The sequence below is a fragment of the Ovis aries genome, chromosome 1, assembly GCF_016772045.2.
Source record: "Ovis aries strain OAR_USU_Benz2616 breed Rambouillet chromosome 1, ARS-UI_Ramb_v3.0, whole genome shotgun sequence".
Taxonomy (NCBI): domain Eukaryota; kingdom Metazoa; phylum Chordata; class Mammalia; order Artiodactyla; family Bovidae; genus Ovis; species Ovis aries.
In genome coordinates, this window is record NC_056054.1 from 122,611,963 (window position 1) to 122,636,051 (window position 24,089).

Here is a 24,089-nt window from a genome sequence, read left to right on the forward strand (position 1 = left end):
ATGAAAAATGCTCACATCTTTAGTTGCTTCATGTCAAAAACCAAAGTTTTATATAAAATTCTGTATATACAAATATATAAAAATGTGTATATATATATATATATATATATATATAATTTTGTAAAGCAGGGAGAAGACTCTAAAAGGTAAAATAACCTTGGAAGATAGATGCGGATTGTTTAAGGTAAGTTACAAAGTATCAGGCAGATGAACTCAATCCAACTGCTTTCTTATTTTCTACTACATCAAACTACAATCATAGAAAGTTTCATGAAGAACTTAAAAATCTCTCACCTTCCCTAGCGAAATAATCATTGGAGTTTTCATTTTATCCTGCTTCTCAGCATAGCCCTCAGAGGCAATAAGCAAGGTTCTTAAATAAGCAAGGAGAAAACCACTGCCATGTCAAAGACCATTCCTTTACTGATGGCTGCACCTTTTCACCTACTTGTGGTGATTTGTTAAGTCTGATACAAAGAACTCAGCTTCTTCAAAGAATATATTCATTATGTATGGTTTTCCATTCATTAGTATGTGCACTGATGATAGGAGTTAGACTGTCTGTGGGGTGCACAAGTGTCAGACTGGAGCACTTAAAGTATCTCTGAAATGCCTTAGGTCTGCCTCTTCAGTGCTCAGGTTCTACCTGTAAAAGCTGATGCTAAGCAGATGCGACTTAACTTTTTAAGAAGTTTCATAATATCCAGGAAAACTTCAAAGATTATCTTTAGACCAAATATCCTATTTACCAAATTTGTGAAAGGCTCAACCATAGAGGAAAAAAAAATCAAGTATTTGATGCTTTTTAGTTCTAACACTAAGAGCTCAAGATGATTTGTGTCAACTCACCAATTCTTAATACTTTTCTTCTAACACTACTAAACCCAGTAATATTTTCTAGTATCTCATCCAAGAAATTCATTTTTAGAGAATAGTTATCTGACATGGGAGGATTTTCCTGAATTCATATAAAAAGAATAACCAGTAGCAGCTGCATAGATGTGACAGATATAAGGAAGTCAGTTAAAGCAAGTTAACAGATAAGTTGTTTTAAAAAAGCCAAACTACGGCAACCTCTAATTTGACTGTGTAATTATGAAATACTTCTTTTAAAAATAAGACCTATATAATTAAGAGTAAGTGACTATTAGAGAATAATTCTATCTCATGCATAAGGATTGCCAATTTTCCTTTTTCCTATCTTCATTATTCTTAGTTACCTTGCTGAGTCACCTAGTATCATTCCTTTAGCAAAATTAAAATTTTCTTCCACAAGGTACCAAGAAGTACAGGTTTCTATATATCTGCCGTCCTTAAATGAAAGCAGAATTAAACTGAATTCATTCTGTAATCAGACTGCTCACAGATCTCATTAATAGAAGATCCTAACTTCTTTGTTAACTTAGTAAATTATCCACACTAACTGAAACATTTCTGGGCATATATAGGTGAAGGCAGACTGAAACACTAAAACCACAGCATGTCCACTTTTCACTTCTATTACAACCGTGATTACCTGCTGTGACTTTTTAAGTGGGAATCCAGATTATTTTAGATCAGAATCACATTCTTTTTTGGCCTTAAATATTTCATAAACCTGTCAGGTAAGATAATGAAGTGATTTTTAGAGGCCCATTAAATATGTGTGAAATACTAGTCTTTAACTTTGCCAGAATTACTGTGGGTTTCATACTCGTCTACAAATCTAAGCATTAGGGTGTTTAGGTATAAATAATAGGTTTTTATTCTAAAAAGTTGAAATCCAGAGGAGATAATAGGGAAAATGTACCTACCCACCACCAAGCCAAGCTCTGATACCCCAATTTCTAACTGTAAATTAGCCATAAAAATGTAGTTAGGATGGCTCTGAAAATTCCAACTTTTCTAAAATAAAATTACTTCTTCCCAACTGGAAAGCAAATTAACATACCTATCTGTGACTTCATCCTTCTGAAGACACTTTATATCTTCATACTTTTTTCTTTTAACCTTGATTAAGCAAGCAGGTAACCTAAATACCTCATCATTTATCCTCAGGATGAAACTTCATTCAAATCTCAGTATTTTATGTTAAATTCACATCTCACTCTGAAAGGAACTTTTATTTATTTAATATATCAACATTGAGATTTAATATAAATTTAGATAAAATTACAACTAGTTTTTTTCCTAAGGTAAATACAACTTCATGTATTCTTCAACAGCCTTACCAAGTGAGCTGTAAGTTCATGTCAAAACTTTATTAACAAATAGGAATTTGACTATTAACTTCATATTTGTACTTTTTAATGTAAAGAAACATACCCAAAATAGGATCAATCAGGATCATCTTAATCTCTTAAGAATCCTCAAAGAGTTTATATCAAAAAGCATATATCCAAGTTGCCAGGATAACTCAGGATATGGAATAAAAAACCAACTATAATTCTCAAAACATTAATATTCAAAGATTAGACCAAGGTTCTGAATCAGTATTAAAAAACTCATAAAACATCACAGCTACCCTTTAGAACAGCACTGTCCAACAGAACTTTTACAGTGAAAGCTAATGAGCACTTGAAATGTGCCTAGTGCAATTAAAGAACTGATTTCTCAGTGGCTCAATGACTACTGTATTGGACTGCATAGGATTTGTGTTTATATAAAGCATATAACTACTGGAGAAGGAAAATGGCAACCCATTGCTGTCTTCTTGCCTGCGAAGTTCCATGGACAGAGGAGCCTGGCAATGTGCAGTCGACTGGGTCGTTAAGAGTCATACACAACTATACCACCACTACCAGACTATAATACATAGCAGAATGAGTCTTAACTTAATGTTGCTCAAAAACAGTCAAGTGGTCAAGTGTGAAAGGTACCAAAATGATGCTAAAAGTTTTAGAATGCTAAAAAGTCAGGGACAGGGGGCAGGAATTATCTTAAACCCTGCAGAACACTATTATCAAGCTATCATCAACAAAGCAAATTTATTTTCACTAATACACAGCAGACCTTCTATGTAATGTGTAGTAATATTCTAGGCGTCATGATGGGGGGAAATGTTTTATTTCCTTCTCTCTAGGGCTTGTTCTAAAAGGTGAAATCCACATAAAAAGAGTATCCTGAATTATTATTCCAGTTCACACATCAATAAAAACCTGTTCAAGTTATTTCACTCCTCTACTTCAGCAACATTTCTGTAACCTAAAATGTTGTCAGGACTAATAGAACACTAATGTAACTGACACTGCAGTATGCATTTCACAACCTAAGTTATTAACTGTGCATCTTCATCTTCCTTATTTTAAAAATCCTTCTAAGTCAATTTTCCTTCCGCCCTGTGTTAACCCAACTGTTTACAAAAATAAAACAATTATCTTAAATAATTCTTAAAAAGTCAGTAAAAGGCTATAAAAGAACTAATGAGAATTATTAAAAGGTGGTCATTCAGGTAAGGAAAAAATACTACCTGTAAAAGGCAAATTACTTCCTACACAAGAAATTGCTGCTGCTGCTGCTGCTGCTGCAGGTATCTCCAATTAAATGATGATATAAAAGGAAACTTTTAAGAGAGTTAAAGAAAAAGCACCTAGCCTGCATCAAAACATGATTTAAAATATTTAGCAAAAATTAATAAAATACAAAGTAAATGACAACTACATAAACAAAAGCCACACTAAATACAGAATGCCTCAGGAGTTATATGGCTTGGTTTTAAAACCTGATTTATGAGTCTTTTTATTATTTCACATAAAATTCTCTAGTGCAGTTTTTAGTTTATTACATTTAAATGAATTACAATAATTGGAGGATTAGGTAAACCATTAAATGGTAAAGAAATTCCATGTTAATAACCTGGGAGAATCTAAAGAGAGAAGAATGAATAAAAAAGCTGTATATAATATTCTAGCACTGCCAAGACCTGTGTGTTTCATTTTCACTTAAAATTTTCATTTTACCACAAGAACTCAGTTTTCTTAAACCTCAAAACACAGAGTTCCTAACCATAAGGGAATTTTAGCTCCAATGGGACATGAAGTAAGGAAACTTTACGCCAGAGACTACACTTATATCCTCTACCCAGTAAGGCTTTGCTATCTTTATTACCGAGAATTAATGCCCCCAAAGGACAAGTTTTAAAATGTTTTCCAACACTTCTGGTTTCATTGTTTATAAATAAAAATCCACACAAATATGATCAAGGTTCTGCAGTCACTCTTTACTGAGGATGATGCTGGTTGGCTTCTGGGTAGGAAGACGATGCTATGGCAGCACAGCCCACAGTGTGATGAGTTGGTATTTCCATAGGATATGGATTTATGTTGATCCATGCACGTCTATCCACTCTTACTTATTTCAAAGAGCACTCATGTGCACAACTGGTAGGATTAAGGATCATATAGCAAAGCTGAGATCAAATCTGTAATCTTTGCCTGATTATGTTTTATGCTCAAAACTAAAGAATCACAAATTCCAATTATATTTATTAAAATGAAAAAATAACAGGTAGAAAAATTCAAAGCACTATTCAATTAAAATATTGACCATTTAAAAAGAACTTTCCTTTTCTATATAAAATCTTTATTTCAACCCCTGACAGGGAATCAAGACTCAATGCTCCCATAAAATGTCACCAATAGTATTCTACAAACATCAGAATATAGAACATTAATCTTATTAATATATTTGTAAGATACAGCTAAATAACTAGAACTGAACATTTCATACAGTGAACACTTCCTTTAGATGTTCAATATTTCTTCTAGGTAAAAGTACACAGACCTAAAAACAAAAGCAAATTTCTGTCCCTTCCTACAATTTTGGGATTGTTTTACTTGAAATTAAAGTTAACACATATTTTTTAGTCTAATTGTCTAAGAAACTAGCTTAGAGTTCTGACAGTAATAGTTGTATATAATCTCCCCCACAGGAGAAATTTGCTTCATGAATAGACCTTTTTTTGTCTCCTGCTTTAATAAAAGGCTCCTTTACTTATTATAAAATCTTAATACCCACCTACTCCCCTCTCCCAGATGTCTTTGGAGTTAATTTCCCCAACTTTTCATTCAAATGACAACCACTATTGATGACAGACAATGTAAGGCACTAGTTTCAGTGTTAAGACTGAAAATGGCTAAATACTGTAATATATATATACACACACACATTTATATATAAACTCTTAATCAATAAGAACTGTAATCACCAGGATTCACTAAGCATCCTCCACATGTTCCACTGAAGTTAAATAGTTATAGTCACTTATCTTCCCAGGAAAATCTTTTGGAATTATGCAGTATTTATAGGGCTTTACCACACTGGAAAATTTTTTTCACATAAATGTCTCATGTTTTTTTCTAACTCTGTTAAATGCTTAATGTTGATGAAATTACTAAATTACTATGTGTATTAGAATTTCTAAGTCAGTCAGTTCAGCCCTCTTACCATGGTTTATACTCAGCTATTACTAGATTCAAGTCAGTTATAAATGTCAGTTAACCTTTCCCTCTTGAGATGTGCAGTAAGTAGCCTGATTTGCAAATCAGCAACTGAACTACTCAACTGGCTTCACTAAAAATTGTCCAAATAAGCTTATCTGTCTCTCCTTCACTGGTAATGGCATACCCTGCTTCAGTTGTTGAACCTCATGTAAGTATCAGTGACTGTAAGTTGCACTGGCTAGTTATGTCCAGTGTCACTGCATAGAACGTGCTCTCTTTTCCAAATGCCACAGGTCAAAAACAAAACAAAACAAAACAAAAAACCAATGTCTCCTGTGAATAGCTCAGGGGAAAAAGATACTACCAAAGTTTCTGATTTGGGTTCTGTTCACTTTTAACTTTATAAACAGAATTTGTTTATTTGTATTATCAGAGGTGTTTATTGGATGATGATGATATAGGGGAACCTGTAGGTGAAGAGTACAGGTCTCTCTGGATCCACATATCCCAAAATAGCAAGGATAGGAACTGGGGAAGAATCCCTACACTGTACGGGCATCAGATATCTAGTCCAGTCCTTGGACAAATGTCTGGTTTTTGGAAACCAAGGGCAAGAGGTGATGACTAGTCTACTGTATCATTTAAAACTCCCACCCCCCTAGTAAGTCTCCACCCTCCCAGATCCCCCAAGCGTGATTTTGCACAACAAGTTAAATAAAAGTAAACTGTTTATTAAAAGATACAGCAAAGGTACAGATACAGAGATACATACAAAGATACAGATATATATATATATATTTACATATATATACAGTCTCGCTGTTTTCATGTGCACTATATTTAGCAGCACATTATTTAATCAGGCGGCATTTTAATGGGGCTGTTTTGACACTTGGCATTATTACTGCGTCATTTTGACAAGATACAACTATAGCCTCCTGGAAATTTCAAGGTGTGAATTCCACTTCTCCAACTTTTAATAGTAGCAAAAAGGGGAAGGAGAAGGGAAATGGAGTACCAAGGCTGAGCATTAGGTTAAACACAAGAATTCAAAAGGGCCAAGGTAGCACACAGAAGGGGAAAATGATTAAAATTAAAGGCTATCTGACAAACAACCCAGAGAAATATAGTAAGAAACCATTATTTAAAGGGCAACAGGCTATGTATCCGAGATGCTCACATCAGCCTACAGGGACCTTTTTTCCAAACCAGTTCTTGTGTTGAACCTGAGGATCTGCCTCTCTCTGCTCAAATCCCTCCACCCAATAAATTTGCTACCACCAAAATCTAGAGCTATAGAGCCTTGAAGCAAAACGGGAAGCTAAATAGTTGTACCTTGGGCTACCTTCCCACAAGTGCAAGGAGGGCCCAATGTTGGGTAGGGATGTGATAACACTGTTCTCTGCAATTCGATGCTTTTCACTTTGTGGCTTGGTTCCACAAAGTGAATTGCATCGAGTTACTGTCAAATGAGAAGCTGCGGGTTGTTTCATCTGTCGTCTAACCCGGCCCTGCCGTTTAACCCGGCCCTAAGAAGAGTGAAACAGAATCCAAATCAGATATAAAATAACAATAAAATGCAGATTCAGGTATATAAAAAGAAAAATACATAATAGTCCTCTTACTTACCTCAGAGGGCAAATTGCTGCTGAAAACATTATCATCATCTTTGTTTTCTTCACCGTTTTTCTCTACAGGGACCCACTCTCCATAAACACTATCTGCTTCTTTTTTCCGATGTTGAGATCCAGATGATACAGGGAATTCTTTTGTTAATGTTACCTGGCTTTTTGGTGGAGTTGGCTTTGCTGCAGCAATCTAAAAACACAATGTTTTTCTTAATTCAAGAATGTTTTTCTTAATTCAAAACTCAATAGATTTTCAACATAATCAGAAAATGACTATTTCTCACACTATTTCACCTAAATTAAAAACTAAATATTATTTCAGTTTTACTTAAATAGTTCTACAAGCTGTGCTGTTTCACCAGTTCAAAAACATTAATACTCACATTCAGATTGAAAAAAATGGGTTTGGGTTCACTGAGTTTAAAGGGATGATGATAAAAAGGAGGTTCTTCTTCCTCTTCATCCGAAACATGCGGCTTATTCACTATTACATCATCATCTTCTTTACTCTGTGCAATCTGTTTGCATTTCTTAAAAAGTAAAAACAAACAAAAGATAAATCTTACACTTTATGTAGAATAAAATGGAATTTCTTAAATTCAAAACCACATAAAATCAACTTTCAAAAGTAAAACAAGATTAATGATAGATTACAGCTGGGTAACTTAGCTCACTACTTATTTAAACACACTCTAGCTGGTCAGTCAGTTAACAACATTTATTGAGCACCTACTATGTGCAGAGCACTGTACTGGGCACTGTCCAGGGAATACAAAAAAATAAAGTAAAAGACATGGTCCCTGCTCTCAAGGAGCTTACAATCTAGTTCAAAAGACGGAATACATACACATGAGATAATTGAGGAACGCTTTTACAGAGCAACACAGTTTAACAAGTGCAAACTGATATAATACAAACTGAGTACATAAGTGCTCAAAGAACAAAAGCTTAAGAGAACAGAATCAGGCAGAATCTGATAATCAAGGAATATTCCTTGAAAGTTCTAAGCCAGATTTTCATAGTTAAGAAAAAGGATTAGCAGGGAAAGGAAAAGAAAGTCACTCTATAGTCAGGTAGTGGTAAAGAGGTGAGAGAAAACTTATTAAAAGGGATAAGAGGGCTGAAGATGAGGCTTATATAGGGAAATCACTAAGTGTTCATAAGGTTTTGGATAAGGAGCTTGGATTTGATAAGCAAGCAATAGAAGCCTTCACTAGGTCCTTAAGCATAAAAAAAAGTCGTAGTTCATATTGTAGTAAATCTAAGGAAAGAGATTAAGAAACTATGCAATCCCCAAACGTATGGCTAAATAAAATTTGAAACACTTGCAACTGGGCTAGATAATAGCATGTCTTTCCATAAATGTTTTACAGGTTGAGTATCTAAAGGAAAAGAACTCAAGGACGGAATATAAGGCATGATGGAGAGGGTGCAATGAGGTCTGACACATAAAGCAAAGTCAATTCCTCCTTGAGAAGCAAAGGAACAGACTCCCATGACCTGGCTTTATAAAAAGGTCAGAGTAAATTTGGGTGGACTTGTTTCTATACAAGCAGTAGAATTTATCATATCCCTTATCAATTGAAAATATTTTAACAGGATAAAAAGCTCATTTAGCCAAAAACACAGAGTATACCAAGCTTATAACCAAGGGGAACAGAATATATTGACAGTGGCAGGCTGGCATAAGGCTAGCCAATAACAAGTTTCAATATCTGAAACAGTGTGGTATTTCTGGATCCTAGCAGCAATGTTCAGCGTCCTCCAAAAAAAAAAAAAAAAAAAAACCAAACAAATTTTAATAAAACAAAGCCAGAAGACAAAAAAAAAGCCTCAATTGAAAAGATCAAATTCTTAAAAACAAAAATAATTGTGTTTAAAATACATGTTACTGCCAAAACCCGAACCGCAGGAAGAACTGATAATGGCCGGCCATTATCACCAATGGCTGGTACCAAACAGCCAAAACCCGAAATGTTGATGCGAAAGAAGTTCCTTTCAGGCAATGGCCAGCTATTCTCATTAATTTCCAAGCTCCGGTGGCAAAAGATCATTTCTGAAGATTGTCTGTGTCTTTGCGTATATGCAGTACACTCGTGGCGATCAGTGAACACGTCGTGAATGGAAACGAAACTGTAGGCGAGCTTCTGCGTGTTGCTCACTCAACACCTCCTCCATTCAAACGAACCGTCCCACTCCTCAGTCAGTTTGGCTTCTAAAACTGGAAAGCAAAAGTAATGGGAAGTAACTTAGCTAGCGGAGCTTAGCCATCCCGGATAATGGCCTGCTAAACAGAGCTTCTGCCGCTGCCACGTCTGTATTTCGGGTTTTGGCCACTCGGTGCCAGCCATTATCAGTTCAGCCCACAATTCAGGTTTTTGGCACGCTCCAGAGTCAACATCACTGGAGTAATCCATTTAAGAATGAAAACAAATTCTGTCTAGCTTACCTCAGTTAGTTCTTCTATAGTAGCTCCTCCTGACTTTTTAGCAACTTTCTCTTCTATTGTAGGTGGAGGTGCAGGCTTTAGGTTTGGTGGTAAAGGAACACCAGCCTTAGCACACATGGCAGCTGCATTAGCTTTGGCTATTTCAAGTAACTGAGCCTTATCTGCAAGAGGAAAAATACAAAAAGCAGTTTTCCTGAAAGGCTATATATTTTATATTATCTAATACTTTACACGCTAAAATTAAAGGCATCAATTTTCTGCCCAAACTTACAGCTGTGATGAAATCATTCTTTGGCTCAAAGATTTAAAGAAATAAAGAAAATGCCCCATATTTAAAAATGAATTAAGTCCGTATTTAGCTTCCCACTCAAACACTATACAAAACAGCTAAACTACACAACTATAATAATCACCCTGCTATACACGCTAAGTCACACACCTGCCAAAGCCTACTTTATTTTCCAAAACTATGGTGCCCCTTAAATTACTCTCCTTCTAAATCTCTTAATAACATTTTAAATCACTCTTTGAGCCCAATTTCAAAACTGCCACCATTTCAAAGTAACAAGTCTTAAGTCAGAATTTAACATTCCTCTCCATCGTGCTTCCAAAGTACCTAATCTGTACCAGTAACTACAGCAACCATCACATTCTGCTCTTAAGCAGTTTCACTACTTGGTAAAACAGACATACATGCATTTTATCTGTGTCTCGTGTACTAGCTCGTAATCTTTGTTTTTTAATAAAAAAGAACTAAAAAACCATGTTAGACTGAATTATTCTTCCCTAGGGTTCTGTCTAGGGCTTTTTCTTTTGACTACTCTGACCTGGAAATGTCCAATCTACTGGGATAATGACAAATTATCCATTATTATTAACAGTAGTCACACATTATCCATCAAATTTTAGTCACCTCTACACACTTAAAAAACCAGGAGATATTAGAACACTACATTTTGTAAAAGACAGACTGAAATCACTAACTCCCCACATGCAAAACTCCCTACTCACTTACATTACCCATTATACCAATCAGAAATATCTTCACAAACATTTAACAGTTCTATATGCCATTTAAGACATGGAACTATTTAAAAAAGAAATGTCTGACTGCAGGCTTATTTGCAAAAACCTATGTTGGAATAATTACACTGCTACTGCTGCTGCTGCTGCTGCTGCTGCTGCTGCTAAGTCACTTCAGTCGTGTCTGACTCTGTGTGACTCCATAGATGGCAGCCCACCAGGCTCCCCCGTCCCTGGGATTCTCCAGGCAAGAACACTGGTGTGGGTTGCCATTTCCTTCTCCAGTGCATGAAAGTGAAAAGTGAAAGGGAAGTCACTCAGTCGTGTCTGACTCTTCATAATCCCATGGACTGCAGCCTACCAGGCTCCTCTGTCCATGGGATTTTCCAGGCAAGAGTACTGGAGTGGGGTGCCATTCTCTTCAACAATTAATTGAACTTCTACTTGCCATTTTTAGTTACGGTACATGGTTCAAGCAGAAAGAAAACATTAAAGCATGGAAATACTTTGGTTCTAATATACTCCAAAGTAAATCTTTTAAAGCTAATTATAAATGTACTTATTCCCACATTTTCTAAACAGAAGCTAATTACAAAAACTTATAGAAATATTTATCCTAAACCAATAATCCCCAATATTTCAATAAACTCACAGAAAAAAAATCAGATTCAAATCATTCTTTAATACCATTAAATTTTAAAATGACTCACTCAAATCTGTGAGACGTTTAGGTGATCTGCCTCTTTCTGAAGACCTGGATCGTTTGCGACGGATTGGAGACCTGCTAAACCTTCTTCTCAAGGGTGTTCGTGATCGCCGTAATCTGACTGGTGATATACTGAAGCTTCGTCTTCTTACCACAGATCTTGATCTTCTCCGACGGCTCGGGGTACGGCTCCGTCGACTCGGGGTACGGCTCCGTCGACTCGGGGTCCGACTCCGTCTGCTCGGGGTGCGGCTCCTTCGGCTTGGGGTGCGGCTCCTTCGGCTTGGGGTGCGGCTCCGTCGGCTCGGGGAAATGCTAAAGCTCCTTCTCCCCCCAGATCTGGATCTCCTCCTGCGACTCGGAGTATGACTCCGGCTCCGACGACTTGGGGTGCGACTTCGAGCTCTACCTGTTTTCCGGTTATCCCTGGAGCTTGATCTTTTTCTTTTTCTTTCCCTGGACTTGGATCTGTGCTTTGGAGATCTTTTGCGCTTCTCTTTTGATACAGATCGCCTTCCTCTAGACTTGGATCTTGACCTGCTGCTCCTCCTCCTGCGTCTTGATCGTGACCGCGAACGTGTCTGAGAACGATGAGACTTGGACTTAGATGATCTCTTCCTTGCCCTAGAACGAGATTCACTGGTGCGCTTTCGCGATTTGTGTTCAGAAGACTTGGAACGTTTACTTCTCGACCTTAATGAAGAGTCTCTTTTCTTCTCTTTCTCACCTTTGTCACGGTTCTTGTTTTTCTTGCCTTTTTCATGTGTGTCCTTAACTTTTACAAAAATTTCATAATCATCTTTTTCCTCTGAAGACGACTCTGAAGCTCTTTCTGGTATACTAATTACAACTGGACTGGCAGCAGATTTATCCCGTTCCACCTCACTCGAAAGTAAAGGTCCTTCAATACCAGCTCTAAGGTTTGTAAGACGTTCCATGTCCTTAGGAAGTAATGGTCTCACTAAATCAGCTTCATTAATATCATCAATGCTGGCAGGAAATCCTGGATCAGACAGTATCTCTTTAGTAGTGAGACATACTTCTTTATCTTCTCCACTGCTTTCTTTAGGACTGACAGCAGCTGCTAACGTCTGGTCACTCTCCTGTACAGGTAATGATCCTTCTGCATCCTTATTGATAAAATTATTAGATAAATCAGGATGAATGTCTTTAGCAGGCAAAGGTCCCTCTATGTCAGCCTCACTGCCACCACTGGGGCTGGTGGAAATTACCATGTCATGTTCAGTATCTTGAGTAGTTAAAGATACTTCACCATCATATTTACTAACTGAACTGAGAGCAGATGTTGTGCCAAATTCAAGATCCTTACCAGTTCCCACTGCTTCAGATTCAAGGACAAGGGGACCAACAGAAGACAGAGTTCCTCCTAGCTCAGTTTCACCAACGCTAGGACAGGTATCCAATACTGTGCATTGTTTAGTCTCACCGGTAGGCAAAATTGTCTCTTCACCAATTTCACCAACAGCGCCAGTGCTGGCAGCAGACACTGTGCTACGTTCCACTTCTTGAGCAATTAAGTGATTATTTATGTTAAGGTCTGTATTTATACAATTTTCAGTTTCATTAGAGCCACTCTTCAGGAGTCCTTCAGCACGTGGCTCTTCATCTGAATGCATGGCTATGTCCTGCAGGCCAATCTCTGAAGCAATATTTTGATCACCAGATAGTAAATTCATTCCTTTTATAGTACTAGACTCTAATATTACTGGTGTAGACTCTACAACTGTCTCAGTTGGTATTACTTGAGTCTGCTCTGAGACAGTGACAGGAGGCTCTGAAATTGTCACAGTGGACTCTTGGACACAACCAGATGGTTCTGAAACAATCACATTAGGTTGAAGGATGGACACCGCTGGTTCCAGAATAGGCACAGTAGGCTCCAGGGTAGAAGCAACAGCAACAGTAACATGCTCTGGCTCAGACAAGGCCAGGGGCTCTGGGACAGCCTCAGCTAGTCGGTCCAGGACAGCCACAGCTGGAGGGTCCTGGAGAGCCTCAGCCTGTGGCTCTGGGACAGCCATGGTTGATGTCTCTGAAACATTCCCAGCTGGATGCTCTGGAACAGCCACAGATGGCAGCTCTGTAACAGCCATGGCTGGCAGATCTACAGTGCTCTGTGATGGCTCTCCAACAGGTACTGCTGCCTCCAGCAGACACACAGATACCTCTGGGGCAGTCTGTCCTGAAGCCCTCATGGAATCGTAAGTTTCTGCTATGTCTGACATAACAGAAGGCTCTGATGTTAACACAGTTGGTTCAGCTGATGTTGTGGGAGTTTCAGACACCATGTAAGTCACTGGTCTCTCTGCAACAATTTCATGCTCTTCTGCTCCAGCAGCAGACTCTACAGGTGCTGACATAACTGAAGACTCTGGCTCTAGTGGTGGTTCTGGAACAGTCACGTCAGCCTCTGATGCCAACACTGACGGCTCTGATGCTGACACTGAATAATTAGCAGTTACTGCCAAAGGCTCCGCAATCTCACTTTGACTCACAGGAGGTTCAGGCAGTGATACAGACTCTTCAGGAGGTAATGCTGGCACCTCAGCAGACCATGTATTTTCAGCTGTTAATGCTGACTGCTCAGTGGCTAACACTGGACCCTCTGGTGGTTCCTCAGGAGGCAATGGTGGTGTCATTGGTGGCTCTTCAGGTGGCAATGGTGGCATTGTTGGAGGCTCTTCAGGAGGCAAAGGTGGCACCATATATGCCTCCGTGTATGTATCAGTGTAAGAATCGGTGTAAGAATCAGCTGCCATAGACATCATTGAACGATCAGCAGTATAAGATGACATCATAGATCGGTCAGCTGCAGAGTACGATGACATCATAGACCGGTCAGCAGCAGAGTATGACGACATCATAGACCGGTCAGCACCCATGGACATCATAGATCGGTCAGCCATTGGGGACATCATGGAGCGCTCGTAGGCTGACATCATAGAGCGTTCATAAGCTGACATCATAGAGCGCTCAGCCATAGGGGACATCATAGAGCGCTCATAGGCTGACATCATAGAGCGCTCGTAAGCTGACATCATAGAACGCTCAGCCATAGGGGACATCATAGACCGCTCATAAGACATCATAGAGCGTTCATAAGATGACATCATGGAACGTTCTGCAGCATAGGACATCATCATAGAACGTCTAGATGCTAACATCAGGGGTCTAGGTGCTAACCTATATGGCCTGGGAGCTATTCTATAGGACCTGGGTGCTATCCTATAGGGTCTAGGTGACATCCTATAGGGATCAGGAGTTAGTCTGTAGGGATCATGGCCTAATCTATAGGGGTCCTGCCCTAACCTGTAGGCATCATGACCTAGCCTGTAAGGGTCATGACCTAACCTATACGGATCCTGAGCTAACCTGTAAGGATCCTGAGCTAACCTGTAGGGATCAGGAGATTTTGAACCCAACATAGCAGAATCTTGGGTACTAGATGCTAACATCTGGGCATCCATGGTACCAGACGCTAACATCTGAGCATCCATGGAGCCAGAAGCTAACATCTGAGAGTCCATAGTGCCAGAAGCTAACATCTGGGAGTCCATAGAGCTAGTGGCTAACATCTGGGAGTCCATGGTGCTGGTTGCTAACATCTGCGAGTCCATGGAGCTGGTGGCTAACATCTGGGAGTCCATGGAGCTGGTGGCTAACATCTGGGAGTCCATGGAGCTGGTGGCTAACATCTGGGAGTCCATGGAGCTGGTTGCTAACATCTGAGAGTCCATGGAGCTGGTTGCTAACATCTGAGAGTCCATGGAGCTGGTTGCTAACATCTGGGAGTCCATGGAGCTGGTTGCTAACATCTGGGAGTCCATGGAGCTGGTTGCTAACATCTGGGAATCCATGGTGCTAGAGGCTAACATCTGGGAGTCCATGGTGTTGGATGCTAGCATTTGAGAGTCCATGGTGTTGGACGCTAGCATTTGGGAGTCCATGGTGTTGGATGCTAACATATGGGTCTCCATGGTGTTAGAAGCTAACATATGGGATTCTTGGGCCATCAAGGGATCCACTCCTACTGTTACAGAAGTCTCCCCCACTAATGTAGTAGGCAGCTCCTGTGCTACCGTATTATAGGATTCCAGCGCTGTCGTCGAGGGCACCTCCAGGGACTGCGACACGGTCATCGTTGACAGCTCCGTTGTCACCACAGACTGAACAGAGATCTCCAGCGCCACAGTTGCCACAGGCTGCCCAGGCAACTCTGGCGCCCCAGGTTGCCCTGGCAACTCCAGCACCCCTGTTGCCAAAGGCTGCCCCAGAAGCTCCAGTGCTCCAGCTGCCCCAGACTGCCCCGAGAACTCCAGTGCCCCAGCTGCCATGAGCTGCCCAGGCAACTCCAGTGCCCCAGTTGCCACAGGTTGCCCTGACAACTCCAGCGCCCTAGTTGCCGAAGGCAGCCCTGGCAACTCTGGCACCCCAGTCACCGAAGGCTGCCCTGACAACTCCAGCGCTGTCGTTGCCACCGGCTGTCCTGGCAACTCCAGCACCATTGCTGCCTCAGGCTGCCCCAGCAACCCTGTTGCCGTTGTCACCTCTGGCTGCCCAGGATGTTCCACCGCTGTCATTCCCACAGGCTGCTCCAATTCTGTCGTCGTCACAGGTTGTTCGGTCAACTCCATTGCTACTGTTACCACAGGCTGCCCTGGCAACTCTACTGCTGTTGTCACTGCAGGCAGCCCTGGCAACTCCTGTGCCATCACAGGTGGCTCTGGTACCTCCTGTGGTGGCTCCAACCCCATGGATGGTGCTGGAAGCCCTGACAATTCCTGTGACAACTGTGGCACTGATGTCACAGAGGGCCCCGCCAACTCAGGCACTGCTGTTGCAGGGGGCCCTAGCAACTCAGGCACTGGGGTAGAAAGGGGCCCTGGCAACTCTGGCGCCGGGGTAGCAGAGGGCCCAGGTAACTCCAGCACTGGAGTCACAGGGGGCCCCTGCAACTCCGGCATGGAGGTCGCAGGTGGCCCCGGCAACTCCATCACTGAGGCCACCGACGACTCCTGCAGCTCCAACGCTGTGGTCTTGGGCAGCTCCAGCATCTCCTGCGGTCGTGTCATGGATGAATCTGCAATCTCTGATGGTCCTTCTACAGGCTGCTCTGGCAATCTTAGCACTTCAGTTGCTGACGACTCTGGAAAATCCATTGTTGTTGATGTGCTTGGCTCAGGGTGCACCTCTGTAGGTGTCTCTGATGACACAAGAGTTTCTGATAGCTCTAGCACTTTTGCTACTGGAGGCTCTAGCAACATGATCTTTGATGGCTCTGGAGGTGTGCTCTCCAAAGATTTCTGCACAGATTTCATCTGACACTCCACTGACACTGTTACCACTGGCTCAGATGACTTTAGCACTACTGTTGTTGTAGGCACTGGTGCTGTTGCAAAGGAATCCAGAATCTTTGTTGTGGATGGTTCCAGCATTACTGCCACAGACTGCTCTGACTGCACTGAGACTACTGATGTAGATGCAACTGACAGTTCTGTATGTTTTGTAGCTGGCGGCAGAGTTTCTAAGATGTGTGGCTCTGAGACCTCCATCGAAACTACAGGAGGTTCAAGCACAACTGCGGGAGATTCACTGGTGTCATATAGGCCAAATGCTCTTACAGAATGCTCCAGTGCCATCTCTGAAGGTTCAGAATCAAACTTCAAAAAGGAATCCGATTCTATGTTCCCATCGTGATGTGATTTCGGCTGTGACTCGGATTCTTCTGACTGTCTTTTATACTTTTTCTCCTTTTCTTTCTTCTTTTTCTTCTTTTTATTTTTGTGCTTTTTATGCTTCTTCGACTTTTTGGTAGGAATTTCATCAGTAGGATCTGTTTGGACAGACACACATCTACTTTTTCTGGATGCCTCCTTCAAGTCTGAAATTAAGGAAAATTAATTATGTCAAATATTCCCCAAAATAGATTTAGATAAATCATAGAAACAATACCTTACATTCCATGTTAAGATACTATAAGACATCTCCTGTTAAATAATTTTCCATAAACCAGCTATCTGAAGACTGGCACCTTTGCAATACTTCTTCTACAACTAAAACCAGGGTTAAAAATAAGTTCTTAATTTATTACAAAAGTTCTTAGAATTACATTAAAATGTATTTTTCCTAAGTTCATCTAAAACAATTATTTTCTTCAGCTCTCAATATACAAGTTACTTAAACTATACTTACAGATGAACATCTTTCATATTGTTAACTATCAGAATTCCTAAAAATACATATACTGAATAATTTTTGTGACTATTTCATAACCCTTATTTACTCATACAAGAAGCAATGTGGCACTGGCTTTAGAACAGACTGTCTGCTTTTGCATACTGAATCAATGCACCACTCAATTGCTGACACTGTCTTTCAGCGGCAGAGGACAAACCGAGTTAAAACATGCCAAGTACACTGAATAACGCCTGCCATCAAGTAAACCCTCAGCAAATGCTAGGGAATGCTTTTATAAAGAATGCAAAGGTCTGAGCAACAAACGCAAAACATGGAACCTCAATTCTCACTCATGCTGTATTCTCAGAAAAGTAACACGTCTTCATTACTCTTCTAAAGTTACTAAGAAGTTAACTTAAAACCCTTAAGAAATTAAGAACATTTCAATCTGCATATCTAAACCAAAAAATGGCTTATACTTTATTACTAGATGAGATTTACTCTAATGCCAGTACAAAATCTGATAAACCTTAGTGATCTCAGAAAAAGATCATCAGAAATCCAGGTCATCAAGATTATGGAAAAAGTGAATCAACACATGACAAGATCTGTTTCAAAGCAAAACCAATCATTTTCTACTAATTGTTTACATTATATACCAAATCTACATTATACTTCAACAAAAGTTGCTTAAGTCATGAATCTAAGCATGGTGAGTCTATATACTATTTTTTTAAGCCATACTCTGTACTAAAAAAAAAAACCTTTTTTTAAATCCATAAAATGTCTCCATTTCCAAAACTAAAAGATGGTTGATAAGTCATTTCTAAGCACCAATTATTTAATCAGTTCCCCAAAAGCTCAATATCCAGCAATGCTTCCTCCCCATTTATTGCACCTTTAAAAGTAGATGCAAAAACAAGGTACTCTCTAAGTTAGAGCTTTAAAATAAAACTTTCCAGGGTTTTGAAATCATTACAATTTGGTCCAGACTCCTGTACCTTCCAAAACTTGACATTTACACAATTTTTCAATGAAAATCCATATTCAAAATCCTGGCACCGAGGCAGCACAAGACTGAATCAAATACAGTTTTATTCCACTAGTAAAGCAAACAAGTGCAACTGTATTTTCAAAATATGGACATAAAACAAGTCTTCAATAAATCAGTTAAATTAAAAATTCAACTTACTGACATTTTAGATCTAATGAGCATCTTAAATACCCTACAATCAGAAATACTATTATTTAACTATTAACTATTTTTAAAAATTTAGCTTTCAAGACAGATAATTATCTTCAACTTACCTGGCTTATATCGTAATTCTGTATCTAAGACCCCAGAAAGTACTTCCTCTATCTTCTGAACTATGTCTTCATTTGGTAGGCTCCTGGCAGAGGCAGCTGCATCACCTGCCTGGTTTCCTTCAATAGGTGTGTTTGTTTCACCATTGAGCTGTCCTTCACTCCTTCCACTTGACAAGAAAAGTTATCAAAATTCATTAATAATTCTACCATGACATACAAATATTTGTAACAACTTATTTAAAAAACCTCGTATTATTCATACATTTCACCATTTGTATTTAATTTTGGATGATATTCCCCTTTTCCCCATCAACGGTGCTTCCTTAACACTTACAGTTGGCACATTTTTGTTTTCATACAATTTCTTAAAGTTTTCAGAAGTGTTAAAGTTAAGAAAATATTTAAAACAGGTTCCCAAGCTCTTTTAAAAAAAAATTTAAATACTCCCCAACCAGAATATTTCAGGGGAAAATTACTAAGATCACAATCACCAAACCAAAGAAAAACACATTACCCTAACATTATGGTATATGCTATAGTGACAATAAAGCTACACCTATAGATGGATCACAATCACCATCAGCAATATGAAGGAACAAAAATTCAGCCACAGACATTTAGTCAAAAGTATAACTGGTAGCTTCAGATCAGGTTGAAACTCTTCAGTTACTGAAATGCCACAATATTGAAAAAATACACATACAGTTTTCACCCAGTTACCAAAAACCATGTAAACCAATTCATTTATAGTAACAGTCAATGAATGAATCACTTAACATTTTCAATTTACAGGAACAGAAGAATCTTGACAGAAGATACATTTTTATATATCATTTATTTTTATCATTTGTCACTTGTACTATTTTGTACAAATTTACAAAATTGTTTCGAAAAATGCTTTCACAACAGTATGTGTGACTTACTGTAATTTAAGCTTTAACCAAAAATATTCAGTAGCTTTTCATGTTATTAAAGAATATTTGGTTTTCTAATACAATGAATCATACAATAAATATTATTTAACATTTATTAACTATTAATTAAGGTCACATGGTTCTACATTTCTAAACTCATTTATCCCCACAAACTCTGAAATCAGCACTATTGTTCTGATTTTTCAATGAGGAAAATGAGGCCCAAAGAAAACAAAACAAACCTAGCTGAAGATTACACATTTATTAAGCAGTAAAGCTGGCATTCAAAACCAGAGCTCTTACTCCTAACCATCTATAAATAAAAACTTTAAGCTATTAAAGTTATCAGTCTCCTCACTCAAACCAATATACATTAAAAAATAAATGACAAACACACAAAAGAACTACAGCTCACTAAAACAGCAAATAATCTTGACACTGATAATGTATAACGTTACTTGAAAAGAAGCTGAATATTCCTCCAGTAATACACTGCTTCATCTAATTTTCTTTTTAGAGTTTCTTCCTGGACTTTCTTTACATTTTTCCTAAGCACTTACACTGTGCTGACCTTACTAAAAAATCCACGGATTTAAAAATCCGAAAAGTAGGAATAAAAAAAAAAAAAAAACAGGCAATCTATAAGAAAGTAATCATCTTAAAGCTCTCCAGATGTTCATTCAACTACTGAAAAAGGGTGGAAATGTCAAGGCACCTAAATATCAATACAATCCTACAATAAACAGAATTCTATGGAGCCTGGAAAAATGTTCCAAACCATGATAAAAGTTCACAATATACAGGTTAAAAAAAAAAAAACACGCAAAACAAGATGACCACATTTCACAAAACACGTGCATCTGTATGCAAAGGAAAAAAAGTGAAAGAAGATAAAGATCAATAACCATGCGTTTTAAAATTCGTTTCTCTATTTTTTCTAAACCTAATACAACAATAAAACTTCTAATACAAAACCTAATTTTTAAAAGGTATAGAAATAAGACATTACAATTATCAAACACAACTACTGATTGCATGCAACTATTAAAAAGTTTCCAGGAAAATTCTATTCCCTTAGCTCAGGTCGTTTCTCACTATCCTAAAAATAACTAGCATATTACAAAATTTCAAAAAGCAACTAAATCAATGAACAGATATATTTCCCACTTGAAAAACAATGTATACGCAAAGAATTCCAGCAAATCTATATCATTACCCCATAACCGTATGTTAATTGGAGCATTCAGTTTACAACTGAGTTTCCGGCTATTTTTCAAATTCACCTCACGTTTGATTCTAGCTCTCAACTTTTTAAAACACAACTAACAATGCATTTCAACTCGGAACAAATGTTTACGTTATGCAAAATAAAAATACAAAAAGACAACCACTAAATAACATGACCCACGCGATTTTCCTTTCCGAGTAAGCAACTATTTCTTTGAAAGTCTCTTCCCATTCAAATTGTGTGGAACCAAGGGTAAACTAGTAGCGATGACAAAAACAGCGTGTTGGTCAAATAGGTCAATCGGGGCAGAGGGAGCAAGAATATTTAGACCAATACACGAACTCCACTTTTCGCTTGCTAAATTTAGTAATTACTAGTAATTCAAAGTCTCCTTCCATCCTCGCCTCGAATATTCTGTCAAAATAACTAACGTTAACTTTAACTGTTTTAATTTAAATTTCTAATCTACCAGACTATTTAAAATGCTACCTGGTGGAAGCCACAGGACATTAGGACCCAAATAATCTTCTCAAAGGATCCCGACCCCCAAGTGGTCCGAAGCTTGCAGTAATAAAGCGTATTTAAGATTACTCAAGAAACGGCCGTTAGACCCCTTTCCGGTCAAAGACACCGGCCGGCGAAATCCGCGGAGGCGGAGAGGGGGAGGGGAAGCGCGGCGGCAGAGCTGAGGAAGGAACTAGGCCCATCCCCGGTGGACAAGCAGGCCTACAGTAGCTAGACGGTAGGGGATACCCAAACAGGACAGAAGGCTGAGCATCTTAACTCGGTTCTAGAAGAGACAGCCTGGGATTATCTCGGAAAGGGCGAAGTTCCTCGCCGGGAAGGGAGGGAGCGGATGGGGGTGGGGGGGCCGGAAAATGGATCCCAGGCCCAGGCGGGGCTGTAGCCGGGCCTGAGACGAGCAACGACAGCGTCTCCGAAGAAAGATTCCATGGAAGGCCCCGTGGGGTCCCAGCGGTCCTTTGGGAGCAGAAGAGTCTGAGGAGAGCTTACCTTGAAAGCTCCTGTTGAATTTCCCGGAATTTACTGACCACGAAAGACCTAAAAATCTGCTCGATGTTGGTCGCCATGGCGTCCGCTCCGTTCTCTCAACTCCTCCTCACCAGTCCTCCAGGCTCCCAGCATGCCTCGGGAGGAGGCGCAGCGGCCAATTCCGTCTCTCGCCGTCCTGATTGGCTCCTGTGGGAGAGCCAGACCGGTACGCTCCGCCTCCGAACCTATCAGCGAGCACGGCCCCGCTCTCCTCCGCTGTTTCTGAGCGTTTGGGGTAGAGCTGCTGACGTTTGCGCCGCGCACGACTGTGTCCGCCATGTTAGTGACTGACGCAGGCGCCATTACAGGAGAAGTCTCTCTCTCGAGGTGGCTGTGTCGGCTTCAGTTGTCAGTCTTCAATAGCGTTTGGGGGAGGGGGGGCCGTTTAAGAGGCTTATTTTAGCCACTAACTACCCGAGATTAAATTCCGTGAGGAAAGGGAGCGGGGAGGGCAACAGGGTGCTCCAACATGTCTCCGCGTTTCGGCAGGGGAGATCCATTCGGGAAAGCACATTATCAGCGCCTGCCCACCGTACGAAGAATAACGTTTTCATCCCCCCATCTCTCTCCCGTGGCATCCTATAATCAGCTTTTTTTCCCCCCATTTTAGCATTGGGTCAGAGGTCACGAGCCAGCTGAGCTCAAACCCTGGTGCATTCTAATCTCGTCAGGAGCCAGGCGCATCACGAGACTTTTGCACAGTAGCCGGTCAGTTCTGATTCCTAAGCAACACACAAGTAGCTGAACATGGGTTTAGCATTTTGGCGCTCCCCACCGTCAGAGCTCAGGAGGTTCTGGAGGGGAGAGTAGATTTTACGTGGCACCTGGTACCACAGAATTAAACACTGTAAACGAGTAGGGTTTAAGAGATTAGCTCCGGAGGGGAGGTTCAGGCCGTGCCCGAGAGCGGGAGGGCGTCGTTCTTGATTACCTCGGGGTGGGGACCACGGGCCCCGCCAGCCAATAGGGAGGCGAACCCTCGAGGGCGGGGTGGGAGGGCCGAGCGCGCCGGATTCCGCGCGCCCAACTTCCGGCGCGCGTGGAGTACATTCAGATCCAGAGCGCTAGGCGAAGGTCTACGTGGGGACCCCGAGGTCACCCAGTATCGCCGGGTGAGTTTCCTCCGCCTCTCAGTAAAGTTGCTTTACGGTTTGGCTTGGCGGATTTACTCTCAGGCGTGAGATGAAACTGTGTGAACCGGTTTGGCTGCAGGAATTTTCATCTTATTCCCACGTGCCATGGGTGAAGGTTGGCCATATGCTTTTTCAGTTTTAACTGAGGTTTACAATAGCTCTGTCATTTCTCTGCTTTAAGTGTAAGGGCCCTTTTTGTACCTTTATGCTTTTTTTTTAATGCCATGCACCAGAATTGCATATTTTCTTGTTAATTCCGTCCTTTGTCTCTAGCAGGTTACTTAATCCCATTTTGCAGTTGGTTTCTGTGTTATGTTATTCACCACGTCTTTTGAAATGGCTTTTCTTGGCTCTCTAATTCTCTGTTATGTTATCCATTTAGACGACTGAGGCCCAAGAAGGTTAAGTCCCTCCAGGTTTCCCAGCTAGTAAGTCTTAACCCTATCCCAGGTCCTCTGACTGAAGGGCTCCTAGCCACTCCTGGATGTACATTCCCTCAGTCTGAGTCCTAAAACTATTTCAGAGATCTACGATAATCCCTTCACTGCTCCTGTAATTCACACTAATGTCTACTCTAGATTTAGAGTATATTTATTTCAAATATTTCAATATACATGGCAAGTCTGTGTTTTCCATTGACCATTTTCCTTTCTGAGATAACTTAGTAAATTTTTTTCTTCTTCATATTTTCAATTGTATCTGAAGCAAAATTGCTTCTGTTGGAATCTCACCCTCTGATCTATGTGACCTGCAGCAAGTTACTTAACCTAACTGAACCTCAAGTATGTTTATCAGCAAAATGGGCATAGTAATCCTATCTACCTCATAGAATTTTAAAATTAAAAGCATTTAGAGTAGCATCTGGCAAGAAGTGCTCAAGAAGTGTTTTATATTATCAACTTAGATTTTTCTTTAAATATGTATTCCTAGTATTTCATAAGTAACTGATTTCAGTTTTTCCTGTTATAAATTTGCATTCTACGTAATTAGATGTCTTCTGAAAACTAGTAAATGAATATGACAAATATG

At 39.9% G+C, this 24,089-nt stretch overlaps 2 protein-coding genes across 14 annotated transcripts in view; one reads left to right on the plus strand and one right to left on the minus strand.

Moving 5' to 3' along the window:
• The window catches only part of SON (SON DNA and RNA binding protein), a 31,100-nt gene extending 9,104 nt beyond the window's left edge, over window positions 1-21,996 (minus strand). For 4 of the 6 annotated variants that reach the window (XR_009600740.1, XM_012186164.4, XM_015092358.3 and 1 more), the window contains exons 1-6: window positions 21,889-21,996; window positions 18,733-18,899; window positions 11,231-17,128; window positions 9,498-9,658; window positions 7,432-7,578; window positions 7,050-7,238 (exon numbers count right to left, since the gene is read on the minus strand). Coding sequence is in view for 5 of the 6 variants with exons in the window: in XM_012186164.4 (XP_012041554.3) it covers window positions 7,050-7,238; window positions 7,432-7,578; window positions 9,498-9,658; window positions 11,231-17,128; window positions 18,733-18,899; window positions 21,889-21,965 (6,639 nt within the window). In the remaining variant the exon portion in view is untranslated. Of the gene's footprint in view, window positions 1-6,130; window positions 6,950-7,049; window positions 7,239-7,431; window positions 7,579-7,751; window positions 9,270-9,497; window positions 9,659-11,230; window positions 17,129-18,732; window positions 18,900-21,888 lie in introns of those variants that run through there. The other 2 variants (XM_015092359.4, XM_015092360.3) reach the window with 2 other exon arrangements.
• Window positions 21,748-24,089, plus strand: part of GART (phosphoribosylglycinamide formyltransferase, phosphoribosylglycinamide synthetase, phosphoribosylaminoimidazole synthetase) — a 29,651-nt gene continuing 27,309 nt past the window's right edge. For 2 of the 8 annotated variants that reach the window (XM_012186180.5, XM_060416092.1), the window contains exons 1-2: window positions 22,196-22,254; window positions 22,538-22,635. Coding sequence is in view for 2 of the 8 variants with exons in the window: in XM_042229418.2 (XP_042085352.2) it covers window positions 21,952-22,093 (142 nt within the window). In the remaining 6 variants the exon portion in view is untranslated. Of the gene's footprint in view, window positions 22,094-22,195; window positions 22,636-22,970; window positions 23,176-24,089 lie in introns of those variants that run through there. The other 6 variants (XM_060416093.1, XM_042229418.2, XM_042229441.2 and 3 more) reach the window with 6 other exon arrangements.